The 17,389-nt window shown below is 41.8% G+C and overlaps 1 protein-coding gene across 2 annotated transcripts in view; it reads right to left on the reverse strand.

The window, feature by feature from the left end:
* Positions 1 to 17,389, reverse strand: part of col4a4 (collagen, type IV, alpha 4) — a 77,953-nt gene that overhangs the window by 27,192 nt on the left and 33,372 nt on the right. For both annotated transcript variants that reach the window (XM_031307564.2, XM_031307565.2), the window contains exons 20-29: positions 16,778 to 16,933; positions 13,100 to 13,189; positions 11,997 to 12,157; positions 8,693 to 8,765; positions 8,447 to 8,553; positions 6,187 to 6,370; positions 5,944 to 6,012; positions 4,883 to 4,990; positions 3,423 to 3,491; positions 820 to 969 (exon numbers count right to left, since the gene is read on the reverse strand). In XM_031307564.2, the coding sequence (XP_031163424.1) occupies positions 820 to 969; positions 3,423 to 3,491; positions 4,883 to 4,990; positions 5,944 to 6,012; positions 6,187 to 6,370; positions 8,447 to 8,553; positions 8,693 to 8,765; positions 11,997 to 12,157; positions 13,100 to 13,189; positions 16,778 to 16,933 (1,167 nt within the window). The remainder of the gene's footprint in view (positions 1 to 819; positions 970 to 3,422; positions 3,492 to 4,882; positions 4,991 to 5,943; positions 6,013 to 6,186; positions 6,371 to 8,446; positions 8,554 to 8,692; positions 8,766 to 11,996; positions 12,158 to 13,099; positions 13,190 to 16,777; positions 16,934 to 17,389) is intronic.

Here is a 17,389-nt window from a genome sequence, read left to right on the forward strand (position 1 = left end):
TCAGAAACATCAGGAAACGCGACAAAAGTGTTGAAAAAGACGACCAAAACGTTGAAAAAAAAGTTTGTATTTTAAATTTGGACCCAGAAAAACAGAAAGTTTCCTGGTCAACGGGAAGACAACACAGTTATGTGAAAAATAAAGTTAACTAACTCAATTTTTCAACCTCTTTTGCTGGTTTTACAGTTCGGTACAACACTTAAATAACTTTCTATGCGAAAGTCCCAAACACAGACACACTGAGTATGTTTATATGCACACCAACATTCCACTATTATTCCAAATATTGTCATATTTGGAATTTGACACGGGTCATGTCAACAGCATATCATAGTTGGATATTCATAATAAGGCCTTTTTCAGAATATATTATTTTCAGATTAGGACGTGTAATATTCTGGTATTATTCGGGTTTTAGAGGCATTCTTTGGACATGTATACAGGCAGTGGTGTAGTCTAATGTATTGTAGTGGGTATACTGTACTGTATATGTTGGCCTATATATTTGGGCCAGAATCTGCCATTGGGGGAGGAGGGGCATATCATAGTGGGGGGTCTGGCTGTCCGTCCCCAGGGAAGTTATGAGCGTCAACAAATTCATTTTCTGCATTTGGAAACACTTTAATGCACCAATTTACAATTCAAAATATATCAAAAATATAATGGAAAGCATGTTGTTGTGTGTCATTGGGCTGCTGTTATTCTAATGCAAAAATCTAACTCTACCTTTATTTAGCACTAATTTAGTACTAAAACCAGCACAGAAAAGTTGTTCTCGACTATAAACAGGTGGTGAACTGATGAGCGTGAGTACTCCACCTGGTAGTCCATCGCTGCCGGGTTGGCCGGGGACTCCTTTTGGTCCCTGAGAGCCCGGTCTCCCCGGGAAGCCGATGGGTCCTGAGGGCCCGACAATAGAGTCTCCTGCTACGCCTCTGAGTCCAGGAGAGCCGGGGAGCCCCGGAGAGCCTGGTATACACACAGAACATACCGTTAACACAGCTGATACTGACTGGCTTTTTGTTATTTATCCAAACCATCTGAATCACCATCTGTAAAGTCCAGTCCAGACCAAAGATTATTGCCGAGACCTGTTAAAACTTGCAACTACTTGCAATGCTGCGTAAAAAGCTGCCAGTTTACACCAACGAGACGAGTGTATCATCTGCATAGAACCAACTCTGTACTACGGTTCTAACTTCAGACTATTTTGTAGCTGGATATAATTTGTAGCGTCTTAAAATATGTATTAGGATAGTGATAGTGAGATACTTGCTGCGGAGTGGAGTTCGTGTGCTGGAAGAAGTTAAGCAAAAAACACAAGACTATCACCCAGGAAACATGTGTTCATGTCCTGAAGAAGTTAAGGAGAAAACACAAGACTTTCACCCAGGAAACAGGTGATCATGGCCTGAAGAAGTTAAGGAGAAAACACAAGACTTTCACCAGGAAACAGGTGTTCATGTCCTGAAGAAGTTAAGGAGAAAACACTAGACTTTCACCCAGGAAACAGGTGTTCATGTCCTGAAGATGTTAAGGAGAAAACACAAGACTTTCACCCAGGAAACAGGTGATCATGGCCTGAAGAAGTTAAGGAGAAAACACAAGACTTTCACCAGGAAACAGGTGTTCATGTCCTGAAGAAGTTAAGGAGAAAACACAAGACTTTCACCCAGGAAACAGGTGTTCATGTCCTGAAGAAGTTAAGGAGAAAACACAAGACTTTCACCCAGGAAACAGGTGTTCATGTCCTGAAGAAGTTAAGGAGAAAACACAAAACTTTCACCAGGAAACAGGTGTTCATGTCCTGAAGAAGTTAAGGAGAAAACACAAGACTTTCACCCAGGAAACAGGTGTTCATGTCCTGAAGAAGTTAAGGAGAAAACACAAGACTTTCACCCAGGAAACAGGTGTTCATGTCCTGAAGAAGTTAAGGAGAAAACACAAGACTTTCACCAGGAAACAGGTGTTAATGTCCTGAAGAAGTTAAGGAGAAAACACAAGACTTTCACCCAGGAAACAGGTGTTCATGTCCTGAAGAAGTTAAGGAGAAAACACAAAACTTTCACCCAGGAAACAGGTGTTAATGTCCTGAAGAAGTTAAGGAGAAATCACAAGACTATCACCCAGGAAACAGGTGTTCATGTCATGTTCAAACTCCAATATTTTTTTTAGATTTTTAGATTGATTTCTACGTCGAAGCAGGAAGTCACTTTGTGTCGGCTACACTCAACTGTAACGGCCTCTGAAAGGACCGTCACCTCACGGTGCTCTGTACCCGGCTCACAGTCACTTTTTCTCAGCTAAATTTAACTGTAAAGATGGCATGTGACAGGCGGTCTCTGTAATTTTGTAGGATATCATAAGAATTGTTGCGAGTAAGTTTTCATACGACATCATACGAACCCATTCATGAGAATGCGTTGTTCCCTAAAGGATCTCGGTGGTGTTGTTTCCATTAAAGTACGATTGTTATGTTCAAATCTGCCCAAACAAGTCTCACCAACAGGAAAACAAATGATTAATCTGGACTGAACAACACAGGTTAGAAAAACACTTGAATACACATTTTCACGTTCAAAGTGGTTCAGAGAAACAAGCTGAAATGTACTTTTGAATAATGTGCAAAGGCACTCTGACACACCAACCCGACGGCCGACCGTCGGACTGATCATTCGACTCCCGTCGGTCCAAAAAGTGCCTCAGAACACACCGAAGGGACGCCGACTTGAGCGTACGTTCTGCGCGTGCACGAGATGTAATTCGTCTCCATAACAGCAGGCAGCGCTAATCTGTATTGTCGCCCAAAAAATTAAAACCGGAAATGACGAACACGTAACGTGGGTCTGGCTTCTCCCGAATTTCAAAGCCAACCATGATGGCGGCTCGTTCGGAATACAATCTCGTATTTAACGAAAATATATCACCGAAACATGTTTCTGAAAACATTTTAAGCGAGAAATAGGCCATGCAGCTGCTGAATCTGTCTGTTTTTTTGATCGACAAAGGTCAGTTTAAACGATTTCCTTCAGATTTTAAGAGGCGTTCGTCACATTTGTCCCGCTTGTCATTTCCGGTAAGTGTTTTAACATAAGTGCACTGATTCGCTAGTCAAGGGCTAGCACTCCACCAATCAGATTGGTCATTGAGTCCGACTGCCCACTGGCCGATTCAACAAGTCAAATCAGCCAAAATGAAGGCCAACGGCTCCTCCGACTGACGATGGCATGGAACACACCGAACAGACTCGAGTCCCCGACTTCGCCAGGCTGTCAGACGGCCGATAATCAGGTTGGCGTGTCAGCGCCTTAAAACTACTGATCTTACAGGACTGGTTTAAAGAACAGTTTTTGATTCATAAAGCAAGTCAACATACATGACAAAGTGAGTCAGATCACACACAGACAAACAGGTGACTGTACCTGGATCTCCACCGTTACTGAAGCCTTCAGGTCCTTCGTCTCCGGTCTCTCCAACGTAACCTGGAGGTCCTGCAGGAGAAAGAGACGATGTGTGTAATAGAGCAGGGGTCTTCGACGTTTTTTAAGCCACGGACCCCTTAACTGAAAGAGAGACAGAGCAGGGACCCCCTACTACATATACTCTATAAAATGAAGTTGCATATCAAACTGGGCCTACACTAACATGTAGGGTGGCCTAAATCTCTATACATACCTTTTTTTGCATAGAATACTAAGCTATTAAAATAGCCTAATATTGCTGGCATGATTCTATAAATCATGTTTTAATGTTAAACATACATGTGGCAGAGTGAATCCTTAGGATGAACTGTATCTGTGGATGGCCTTAGTGACTACCTTACCTATAGGCTAGTAAGCCTATCATTATATTTGCTAATAATATGTTGGATTCATGTTCATGTCAAGACTAATTTTTGAAAATACTTGAAAATAAAATTAACAATAATTTGGAAGCCCCCCTGCATTGACTCTGAGGACCCCCTAGGGGTCCCGGACCCCCTGTTGAAGATCCCTGTAATAGAGGATGTTTGTAAGTTTATTTGATTAGGACAATGCACATTAATCAACATTTCTGTAAATGCGCCACTGTTAGCCAGTCGGCTAATTTTCAACTGTAGTCCTAGTATGCTAAGTAGTAGTCTTTATGGTGGGAAGAAACCGGAGCACCTGGGGGAAACCCACGCAAACACCAGGAGAAAATGCAAACTCCACACAGAAAGGCCCGGAACCACGTGGATTCGAACCCAGAACCTTCTTGCTGTGAGCCACCGTGCTGCCTTGATGGATACCTGACCCGAACCCGACGGGACCCGACAGATATTTAGAAATGATGTTCAGGTTCGGGTCGGGCGCGGTCACATCAGCGCGATAAGGCATTGAACATTTAACATTTAAAACAGCTTATTATGTAGGTAGCCAATGGGCCTGTTTCACTTTGTTTTTGTGATTAAAATAAATTTTAAATATTACCCTAACATCCGTTTATATATATATATATATATATATATATATATATATATATATATATATATGGCTGTATGATTGGGCCTCTTGTGCCACCTGTGTTAATGTGCGCTTGTTGCCCCGTGTGAGCTGATGCCTCATCTGTTGACATTTCTGAATGCCTTCCTACAGTTGCTTAATAAAAGCTTTCCACATAAACAAATGTACATGTGGCATTAGTATGAGAAAAAAATGAGATTTTAACTGTGTCGGGCTCGGACATAAATATCTTAATGCCTGTCGGGAGTTCGGTTACTGATCTGTCGGACGCGGGCTGGACTCGGACAGAAAAATACGGCCCGATCCGCACTCTAGTGTGTAAAGATCATAGGCGTAGATTTGGTAAAGATAATTTAAAGGACAGGTGTGATGGGTGTGGTCCAGGTGTGCTCCGGTACCTTGTCTTCCAGACGGTCCAAAAAGTCCAGACTGTCCTTTGTCTCCTTTGGTTCCATCAGGTCCAGGTACGCCACGAAAACCTGGAGGACCTGGGAGTCCCGGGAAGCCTGGAGAGACAGACAGGAGGTCAGACTATAAACTAGTGGTAAAATAGTGGACGTAGCTTGCCTGGATGCCAGCCAAACTTAGCCCCGCCCACAACATTTGAGGTCGGGAAGTTCAGTCTGGACTTGATCCGTCGAACCAGAGCTGTTCGGACCAATCAAATTGTCAGGGCGGGCTTTATACGATGATAGATGGATGATGGAGCATCATTTACTAAATAAACATCATGCTGTGTTGAAGAAGACTTGAAACCAGCGATTGAGACCATCAACTCATTATGAAAATGTTTACTGAGGTAATAAATCAAGTGAGAAGTGGGTCACTTTCTCATTGAATTCTATAGAAACAGACTTCTCTTTGGAGCCAGTGGAGTCACCCCCTGCTGGAAGTTACAGAGAATGCAGCTTCAAGGAGCTTCAGCATTAGCTTCACTTTTCAGACCGCAAGCAACAAATGTTGGCTTGCGAGCTGGAAAAAACTAACTCTGGTCAGGCCAATCACGTCGTGTATAGAGTCGGTGGGCGGGGCTTAACATAATGACGGCAGAGTTGCGACGGTTCCACGTGAATTCCCTGCTACTTGAAAACAAAGAAGATGGCTGCTGCTGCTGGTGAACAGCGGTCTTTGGAATCGGCTTTGGCTGCGACTCTGGAAGACTGGGAGTTCAGCTTTTCTTTGAGAAAAGAACAAAGAACGGCTCTGAAGTTATTCTTAAAAAAGATGTGTTCAGAGTTTAAAGTTGAATCTATCAACTAGCGTTGCTCTGGTTGGTTGTAGCGCTATCCTATTGCGTGCAGAGGGAATTTGAAAGACAATCGTTTATCCCGCCCCTCGGATTGAGCCCAGCCAATGGGGAGTTCCCAGACCCAACATCTGGATGTGGGGCTGGCTTGTCAGGCTAGCCGTTTGGGTCAGACAGGTAAGGAGACAGACAGATGTTCTAGATTATGTTTACCAGCATCTCCAGTGTCTCCTTTCTCTCCAGGGGGGCCAGGGTTTCTGGGTACGCAGGGCAGAGTGTCACCTGCAAGAAGAGGAGGGGTCAAACAGGAAAAGGAGGGGTCAAATTAGAAGTGGGAAGGGTTGGGGGAAGAATCATGGAGTTTTGGGACAGGTAATCAAAACGTGTTGCTGGAGTTGTTCTTCTGCAGATTTTACACAATCTTAATTTAAAGTTGACTTCTGAACTTGACTTCACCTCTAACCCCCTTCGGCCCTGGGGTACCAAAGGGTCCTGGAGGTCCCGGGTCCCCAGGGATCCCACGCTCTCCTACTGCTCCAAGTATACCTCGCCCCGGGAGACCCGCAGGTCCCGATAACCCCTTCGGCCCTGAGAGTCCCGGAAGGCCTCTATCTCCAGGAAAACTGGGGAAACTTTCACCCTGAAAAAAAAACAGAGGAGTGATTGAAAGACAACATTGTCCCTCTCCTTCCTCTCTCTGTGCGTTTCCGTTGTCTTCGGGAAACAACAACAAACTTTGAGCTAGCAAGCTACATGCTGAAAACCTTTATAAGAAAATTTTGGATGGTGCAACAAGGCATATGTACAAATAATATGTTTAGGGCATTTCCTCTCTAACTGGGACGTTTTGGGACTAATGTTAATTTTCGTCAGACGAGACGAGACTAAATATGTTCGTCAACGACCTTTTTTTCCATGACTAAGACGAGACGATGACGAGACTGCACCAACGTCCAAAAACGCTAACTAAGACTAAATTAACATGCATTATTGTTGACGAATAAAGACGAGACTAAAATGTTTTTTTGCAAAAAAATAAAAACTAAGAAAAAAATCTCTCTTCATTTTCGTCTACAATCGTCTCTACTTTTTCATCATGAGATAGAATATTCAGCTGTTATGCCTTCAAAATATTCCAAATGCTGCCGGCCTGTGGCTGCAACACAAAACTACGTGGAGCAAAAACACAACAACCATAGACAGTAGCGAACACCAGACATTTCTGCCAGAGCGCCGAGCACCGAGCGCCGAGCGCCGAGCGCCAACGACACGCTAGGTAGAAGGAAGAGGCTCGATATTTGGTCGCATATTACGTACAATGATATTGACAAAAAGTCAGAATGTGTCATTATAACTGACAGGAAGCACTGTGGACAAAAAATATCGTTGAAAAACACCACCAACCTTAATGGACAACCCACACATTCAGTAAGTTCACTTAAATTAACGTCTCATAAGCTAATAATGATTTTAGGCATCTACGCAGTAAATCAACCAGTTAGCTATGGTGTTGTGGCACATTCATTATGCAGGTTATATTTTAGAGCCATTACACCATTATATAAGATATATTGAGTTTTCTTTTGACTAAAACTAGACTAAAATGACGAGACTTTTGGCCGATTAAAACTTGACTAACAAAAAAAGATATGTGAATAACTAACAAGGACATTTGGCACAAGACTAAGACTAAATTAAAAATAGGTGACAAAATGAACACTATTTGGGACTGATTGGTGGGATTGTTGTGGACGAAGTACACACGGAGATACACTGGTAAGAGCCAATGAGGTTTAACCATGTATCATCTAATTTAAATAGCTCACGTTACTGTATTGTGTCACCAGTTAACTTCATTTAATATTGTATATGGCGTTTTCTTTTGCGGGGTGCAAATGTTCCACCAAAACAAGTATATTTGTTTAAATACTTCATTTAAGAACGGTTTGACACATATTTTGCCTTTAACAAATATTGCGCTCCCCTGCGATTTGGATATTGCACAAGTCAATATTGCGATTTCGATAAAATTGCGATTAATTGTGAAGCCCTACCTCGGGGCCAGGGTTTCCAGGGGCCCCTGGGGGCCCATCGAGCCATCACTGGACAATATTCTGCACTATGCATATTTATACAGTATCTCACAAAAGTGAGTACACCCCTCACATTTTAGTAAATATTTCATTATATCTTTTAATGGGACAACACTGAAGAAATTACACTTTGCTACAATGTAAAGTAGTAAGTGTACAGCTTGTATAACAGCGTAAATGTGCTGTCCCCTCAAAATAACTCAACACACAGCCATTAATGTCTAAACCGCTGGCAACTAAAGTGAGTACACCCCTATGTTAAATTCCCATAGAGGCAGGCAGGTTTTTATTTTTAAAGGCCAGTTATTTCATGGATCCAGGATACTATGCATCCTGATAAAGTTCCCTTGGCCTTTGGAATAGTATAATTATTCTCATTTTCATTGAAAAAAATGATTGAAGTGTGATTTTTTTGCGAGGATCTGTACCAAACAAAGATGTTTTCTGTAGTCTGTAGATAGGATTTGTAGGCCGGGACGTCTCCGCAGCACCACAATACTTCATTTAAGAACGGTTTGACACATATTTTGCCTTTAACAAATATTGCGCCCCCCTGCGATTTGGATATTGCACTAGTCAATATTGCGATTTCGATAAAATTGCGATTAATTGTGAAGCCCTACCTCGGGGCCAGGGTTTCCAGGGGCTCCTGGGGGCCCGTCGAGTCCTCTTCTCCCTGAGAATCCTTGTCCGCCTGCAGGGCCTTGTCGGCCCCTGTTTCCTTTCTCACCTGGAGACAAAAGTCCAAACAGAACCATTGATAAACTGACATTACATCATGGCTGAAGTCACATTCATTTCCATTTCCTCATGGAGTTCAGGAGAGATGAGACAGGTGAGTAAGGTAAGTATTTAATGGTCAAACTCACCTTTAACATCCACCACGGTGAAATATCCCTTCTGACCTTTAAACCCCTGGATACCTGGAAATCCACCCAGACCCTGCAAACAAAACAAAGAAACGGATGATCCGATATCGACTGATAAAATCCAGAGATGGGTCTTTTAAGAGGCTTTGTTTTTAAGTTAGAGTAAATATATTAGTATCATATGAAACTAGACTAGGGCTGCACGATATGAGGAAAATATTCCATATGCGATAACGTTGTTGAATATCATGATAAGGATATTACTTGCGATATATAAACAGCTAGTAAAGTGTTCTCAGTTCTGACTTTCTGTTGCTTTTAGTATTCTTCTAAAATACAACAAGGCAAGACAGCTTTATTTGTGTAGCACATTTCAGCAACAGGGCAATTTGAATTAGAACCTGACCAATGAAGGATTTTTAAGGCCGATATCGATACAAATATTTGGTGATTTAAAAGTCCGATATTCCGATATATCGGCGGATAAATCCATAAAAAAATCCAGAAATGCGTAACAAAACATAAACAGATTTCCCTAACATTAGTTATTTGTTGTTATTGAGTCCTCACTAAAATAATATGATAATGCAGTTTAAAAATAAACTTGTTTGTTTTATTGTCTCAACAGAACATCAAAATATATTAAAGTTCTGATAAATAAAATGTATAAAAATACAAACTTAAGATGTTGTAGAGCGCCCTCTGGTGGACAAACTATGCAACACCAACACTCAGAACATAGTTGTGTCCATTTTTATTTATTTTTTAAATATTCACTTATCAGAATCATTTATTTGTCATTATAAATGATTCTGATAAATTAATATTTAAAAATAAATAAATAAATAAAATTATCGGCCATTATAAATGCCGATACCAATAGTTCGGAAAATGCCTAATATCGGCCGATAATATCGGTCGGGCTCTAATTCAAAGTGATTTACATAACACATAAAACAAGAGCAGTTAAAAACGATTAAAAAAATTACAATAGAAGTTACAGTGCAGTATAAGAAATTAAACAATAAAAAGCAGTTAAAAATATAAAGCAGATTTTAGGTTGCTAGTATGGGACAATGTATAAGTCGTTGCTCTATACACGTAATCCTTGCCGTTCCCACCAGTCTGACTTTTTAATTCTCTTTATATTGCTTGTTGAATTTAAAACAAATGAAAGGAAATCATTTCTAACATTCTTTTATTGAACAAATTGAAGATTGAATTGAACATAAAAGGCACTACTTAAAAAAGAATGAGTTACATTTTAATTAGCAATTTTTTTACTGATATTTTCACAAAAAAACTCCTCTATGTCTATCGCGATATGTTGCAGCCTTTTGCGATATGTATATTGCGCTAGTTGATATTGCGATGGCGATAAAAAACTGATATATTGTTCAGCCCTAAACTAAACTATCTAAGGAATCTATGTTATGCTAAATAACGCTCCAACGTTAGTAGACATTTTGGCCGTGGACGTTTCCACAGATGTGTGGGTTAGGGCACATGTGTCAAACTTAAGGCCCGCGGGCCAAATCCGGCCCACATATCAATTTAGGTTCACAATACATTTTGGCCCACCTAGTTGTGCGCCAACCCAAAAACATGGGAAACTGTTTTTGAACTTGCAATTACGCGACACTCAGAGCAGAATTTGGCAAATGTGCCGACTCTGAGGAGTAAGCCCTGACTGCAGTACACAGATCGAGGAGTGGCTCAACGTGGGTGGAGCTAAACATTTGACTCCGCACACTTGCCCAATAGCAACCGTAAGAGGAAGAATGTGTGTCAGAGGGAAAAACCAAAACACAGAACTTTCACCCCGGAGACTGGCGATCGTTTCCCACGTGCAACGTTTGCTTTCCCCGTTCTTCTTTTCCTTAACCCAACCGAGTATGAGGGTCGTGGAGCATGTTAACCCAGGCTTAGAGCCACTTACTGGGGCTTGGAGGTGAGGCTGAGGGCCCTGGAGGTCAAAGCCCAGCCATAGAGGCCCTAACTGGGGCTTGGGAGGGAGCATGAGGGGCCTGGAGCATGTTAACCCAGGCTTAGAGCCACTTACTGGGGCTTGGAGGTGGGTTCAGAAATTCCCCCAGAACCAGAGAGTTTGCATATTCAGGCTGTGAAAGAGTTTGTTGTGAGTCAGCTGTGTGGTAGCCTACTTAGAAAATGTAATCATTGTTTTGCTTGATTTGCTAAATTCTAGGATGGCTTTGGACCTTTTTTGCTGACTTTTTCAGGGCTTTATGTCGACCAAACTGTAAGTGAGAAGACTATATGAGACATGCAATAACTGAGTCAAAGATATTTGACTTTTTCGATGAAATAAAAGCATGTCAATAAACTCTACATGTCTGGCCCTTGATGTGATTCTCTTTTTCCAGTGTGGCCCTTAGTGATATTGAGTTTGACACCGCTGGGTTAGGGTATACCATCTCTGCATTAAAGAAAGCACTTTTTCTGTCTCTTTGTAACTGATTTGGGGTAAAATTCTTAAAGACAACATCACTTTTTTTAAATAATGCAGCAGGTTAGAGGATTCCTTGTACAATTTACAGCATTGCTTCTCTGAGAATATCTGTCATAGTCAAGATAAACTTAGTCTGGCTATCACCAGACCAAGCTCAATCTTTTAAGATTGAACATTAGTCTGGGGAGTCTGCTCTGTATTTTCTACTGCACAAGAGGTGTGATCAACGGGCATAGTTGAAATGACTCTGTAGGCAATTGGATAGTCCTTCAACCAATCAGAACGGTGGCCGCTATGTTGAATGTAAACAAGAAGCTGCTTGGTCGCTTCGCTATCGTCATCGTGTTAAACCCGCCAATAGCGCGCCAGGTGGATAAGCCAGTTTGTGATTGGTTCCCGCAAATTTGAAATGGAAGCAGGATAGAAAAACGTACAGGCATTTTGGCCATGGCCGTTTCAATAGATGAATGGGTTAGGGTATACCAGCTCTGAATTAAGGAAAGCACTTTTTCTGTCTCTTTGTAACTGCTTTGGGGTAAATTCTTAAAGACAACATCACTTTTTTAAATAATGCAGCAGGTTAGAGGGTTCCTTGTACACTTTACAACATTGCTTCTCTGAGAATATCTGTCATATTCAAGATAAACTGGTATTTTAACTGAAATATGCCTAATCAAATCAATAATAAATTAAATCCAATCGGACCTTGTGAATCTGAATAAAAAACAATTCAGGAAATCAGAAGTGATACCCAGCCCTTATCAATCAATCAAATAAACAAACAAATCAACCACCAACAGTTCATATGGCTGCTGACCCCTGACCCCGACTCACCTGTTGTCCCCGCACTCCTGTGTCTCCAATTAAACCTGCGTCTCCTCTCTGCCCTGGGGCCCCAGGGACTCCAGAAAACCCCGGAGAACCCGGGTAACCCACAGGCCCGGGGGCCCCCTTCAGTTCAACTGTGGGGCCACAAGCGCAGCCGCCAGAACTGCCTGAAATACAGAGATAGATTTCAAAATAGGGATAGAAATGTGACGTCAATATTATGTGGAGTTCCTCAGGGATCCTAGCCTGGTCCTACCAGACTCTGGTCCATTAGCCTGGTCCTACCAGACTCTAGTACATTAGCCTGGTCCTACCAGACTCTGGTCCATTAGCCTGGTCCTACCAGACTCTAGTACATTAGCCTGGTCCTACCAGACTCTAGTACACTAGCCTGGTCCTACCAGACTCTGGTACATATCATTTGTACAGAGTCTGGCCACTCTCCATTGACAAGTGTTAACTTCCTTGAAGGCGGGTCCTCTGTGGAAGTTTAAAACTATTGGATCTGCCCAGAGCCACTCTGGATCTGCTGTAACCAATCGCTAACATTTGGTCGTGACGTATGTCATGCACATTTGCAACAAGAGGAGGGAGACAGACAACTATCGTCTTATATTTAGCATTAGCATTGCTAGCGTTAGCCTTAGCCAACTCCTTCACCACTAACGGAGCGAGCTGGAAAATCAAACTGTTCCCGAACCCCGTGGGGAGGAGGGCACAACATCATGGCCACCAACACAACTCAGCAAAGATTGTTCTTGCTCGGGCTTTAACTTCTGGATATTCTGCAGCGTTGCCACAACAGACCAAATGGCTTCGCTCGCATCTTTCTAGCGCACGTCCTCAACGTCATCGTTCTCAGCTCCCTCTGTTCGCTGATTGGACCGCCAAATATTTGACCAGAGAAAACCATAGAATATACAGCGAACCCAGACGGAGTACTGAAGAGAAATGAAAATTGAGCGGAAGTACGTAGGAGGGCGGAGCCAGGCTACTGGGAACCATCCTGGGGCAACTGTTTCTGCATCTGTTTGTCAAACTGAAACCAACAACCTATAAACAATCAATCAACCAATCTAGATGTCAATGAATCATGTCCAGACTCTGACCTTTTAACCCTTTGAAGCCCCGGGCCCCCGGGGGTCCCGGTTCACCTGGATCTCCAGACACTCCTGGGGCGCCAGGAAGACAGTAAGTACCTGAAGAGAAAAACAGAAAGTCAGCAGGAGGACAAAATGAAATGATATGTATTGATTCTTAATCATGGACTGTACTCATATAGCTGTTTCTGCAATATGAGCCATCACTGGACAATATTCTGCACTATGCATATTTATACAGTATCTCACAAAAGTGAGTACACCCCTCACATTTTAGTAAATATTTCATTATATCTTTTAATGGGACAACACTGAAGAAATTACACTTTGCTACAATGTAAAGTAGTAAGTGTACAGCTTGTATAACAGTGTAAATGTGCTGTCCCCTCAAAATAACTCAACACACAGCCATTAATGTCTAAACCGCTGGCAACTAAAGTGAGTACACCGTAAAGTTCCCTTGGCCCCCACATCATCACATACCCTTCACCATACCCCACATCATCACATACCCTTCACCATACCCCCACATCATCACATACCCTTCACCATACCCCCACATCATCACATACCCTTCACGATACCCCACATCATCACATACCCTTCACCATACCCCCACATCATCACATACCCTTCACCATACCTAGAGATTAACATGGGGTACTTTCCATAAGATCATCTCTCAATGCAAATCCAACCAGCTATTAGGCTAACTGAAATAAAACCATGTTAATCTCTAAGTATGTTGAAGGGGATGTGATGATGTGGGGCTATTTTAATTCCAAAGGTAAACGATGAAATATTTACTAAAATGTGAGGGGTGTACTCACTTTTGTGAGATACTGTGTATTTATCACTCTTTGTTCCCTCCAACTGTGCAATATGTCATTTCTATTCATCTGTATATCTGGGTTTATATAATGTCTGTTTATATAAGGGTGTTTATTGTGTAAATATGTTGGTTTTATTACTATTATTATTATTATAACTAATTCTATTTTTTTCTATTTCTTATACTTTATGTATATTTTTTCTCCTATGTCTACTTAATGTGTATTTGTGTTATTCTGATGTGTGTACATTTTTTTCTTTTGAGCTGCTGTAGCACAGGAATTTCCCCAGTGTGGGATTAATAAAGTCTATCTTAAAAACTGTGGCTGTAGCAGCAGTGACGTCACCCTTTGGTTTGTGTTTGGCAATTAGGTCGTCGCCATCTTGGTATTTTGAAACCAGACGAAACGATTCATGACGAGAGGGCTGAGCTGGGGAGAATGATGCAGCTGAACCAGTTTTCTATGGTTGCAGTGGCGCTGCTGCGCTAAGCTTTACGCTCAAGAGGGAAAGTTGCTGATTTTCAACCCTTCTGAAGCGAGTCATCCAGCAGAGATTTATTGGTGGGCAAACGGAAAATCAGGTACTGGTGCGATTCATCTGCATGTACGGCAGAACAGAAAGTCTGCAGACTTTGCTTTAAGTTACCAGCTACTGCTAAAGATGTTTTTAGGCGAGGAGTAGAGGCCTATTTTAAAGGTCCCATGGCATGAAAATGTCACTTTATGAGGTTTTTTAACATTAATATGAGTTCCCCCAGCCTGCCTATGGTCCCCCAGTGGCTAGAAATGGTGATAGGTGTAAACCGAGCCCTGGGTATCCTGCTCTGACTTTGAGAAAATGAAAGCTCAGATGGGCCGATCTGGAATCTTCCCTTTATGATGTCAAAAGGGGAAAGGTTACCTCCCCTTTCTCTGCTTTGACCACCCAGAGAATTTGGCCCACCCATGAGAAAGAGAGACATCATGGCTTGAAAACAAGCAAAGTGGCAGTTGGTGAAGGCCACACCCCCACCCTCCACCTTGCCCCCCCCCTCTCTCCTCCTCAATAGCATTTAAAGCTACAGACACAGAAATGGCACATCCTAAGGAAAGCTCATTGTGGGACTGGCTCTAGCGGCTGGAATTCTGCACCAAGGCTGAATTTTGGGGAAAAGTCTTCAGATACAGTATTAGGGGACCACTAAGGCCTATATAAAGAGACTTCAGATACAGTATTAGGGACCACTAAGGTCTATATAAAAGAGACTTCAGATACAGTATTAGGGGACCACTAAGGTCTATATAAAGAGACTTCAGATACAGTATTAGAGGACCACTAAGGTCTATATAAAAGAGACTTCAGATACAGTATTAGAGGACCACTAAGGCCTATATAAAGAGACTTCAGATACAGTATTAGGGGACCACTAAGGTCTATAAAGAGACTTCAGATACAGTATTAGGGGACCACTAAGGTCTATATAAAGAGACTTCAGATACAGTATTAGAGGACCACTAAGGCCTATATAAAGAGACTTCAGATACAGTATTAGGGGACCACTAAGGTCTATATAAAAGAGACTTCAGATACAGTATTAGGGGACCACTAAGGCCTATATAAAAGCATCCAAGCATGTCATAGGACCTTTAATGAACACAGTTTTAGCATGGTTAGCATTGCTAAGCCTCTGTCCTGGTTGACAGGTCTTATAGCTTCTGCTGCTTTATCATCTGTTTTAAAATAAATGGGAGCATCATTTACTAAATGATCATCATGCTGTGTTGAAGAAGACTTGAAACCAGCGATTGAGACCATCAACTCATTATGAAAAGACTTCTATAGAAACAGACTTCTCTTTGGAGCCAGTGGAGTCGCCCCCTGCTGGAAGTTACAGAGAATGCAGCTTTAAGGAGGTTCTGCGTAGGGCTGGGCAATATATCGATATTATATCGATATCTTGATATGAGACTAGATATCGTCTTAGATTTTGGATATTGTAATATCGTGATATGACATAAGTTTTGCCTTTTCCTGGTTTTAAAGGCTGCATTACAGTGAAGTGATGTCATTTTCTGAACTTACCAGACTGTTCTAGCTGTTCTATTATTTGCCTTTTCCCCACTTAGACATTATGTCCACATTACTGATGATTATTTATCTAAAATCTAAGTGTGAAGATATTTTGTTAAAGCACCAATTGTCAACCCTAGAATATCGCCGCAATATCGATATCGAGGTATTTGGTCAAGAATATCATGTTATCTGATTTTCTCCCTATCGGCCAGCCCTAATTCAGCGTTGGCTTCACTTTTCAGACCTGAAAGCTTCGTCCGTTATTTTTACAGGCTATGTTCTTAATATCCAACAGTAAAATAACTTTACTGGACAGTCCCTCCAGAAAAACGCGATTATGCGATTGCATAATTCAATGTATAATCAGCCAAAGTCCTTTGGGGCTTGCATGATTTCATAATCCCCGCATTTTCGTTGCAAAAAAGTCACATATATCTTAGCAGAAATTTAAAAAATGTTGCGTTTACTTCACACAAGAGCAGCCATTTTCCCCTGTTGCCATGGGAACGTTGATGAAGTGACGTAATTACGCGACGTGAACATCATCGAAAAGCTGCAAACCCCGCGATGAAGCCGTGAGGAAACCGCAATTTTTGCAAGTTCCCGCAATTTCATCGCATAAAATTGCATAAATATCCCGCATATTCCATCGCATTTTTTAAGAAAACGTGCCGCATAATCAAGGATTTTTGCCCAAAACAATCACAAAAAAACTCCGCATTTTTCTGGAAGGACTGACTGAACCAATTTAAATGACTGTAGATGAGGAAACCAACAGGTAGAAACCGTGTTCTCTGGTACCTGGACTCCCCTGTTCCCCTTTCAGTCCTCTGGGTCCGGGGTGTCCTGGTTTTCCAGGTTCTCCAGGTGTTGGATTGCCTGTATACACCTGACCTGGATCTCCTTTGTCCCCTCTGGATCCTGGAACTCCCCTCTGACCCACAACACCTGGCGGGCCTGAAGAGGAGCAACAAAGAACTTCATTCACTGACATTTTATACACCTTTAAATGAGTAGGGCTGGGTATCCGTCAAAAACCTTTGATACCGGTACCCATACCAGATACTTTTTTCGATACCAATTTTATAAAATCCATTATAACAAAAAGAAATTACAACATTACACATTACAAATCTTTTTATTTATTTTTCAGCTCCTCCTATACGTGAGTCCATCTCTGTGTAACTTAAGAGTTTTTCCTGCGTGTCTCTACGACCTGTAACGTTAAACAGCCAATCACAGACCAGCGTTTCCTCTATGTTGGTTTATAAATTTCTGCTGCCACGGAATCAGAAATAGGGCTGTACTAAAGGCCGTCTATCAGCGGTGATTGTTAGAGTGCATGTCGGAGAATAGCACGAACACGATATCGATGTTATATTGATTTTGTGATAAAAAGGGAGAGAAAGAATA

Source organism: Sander lucioperca, chromosome 5 (assembly GCF_008315115.2).
Source record: "Sander lucioperca isolate FBNREF2018 chromosome 5, SLUC_FBN_1.2, whole genome shotgun sequence".
NCBI lineage: Eukaryota > Metazoa > Chordata > Actinopteri > Perciformes > Percidae > Sander > Sander lucioperca.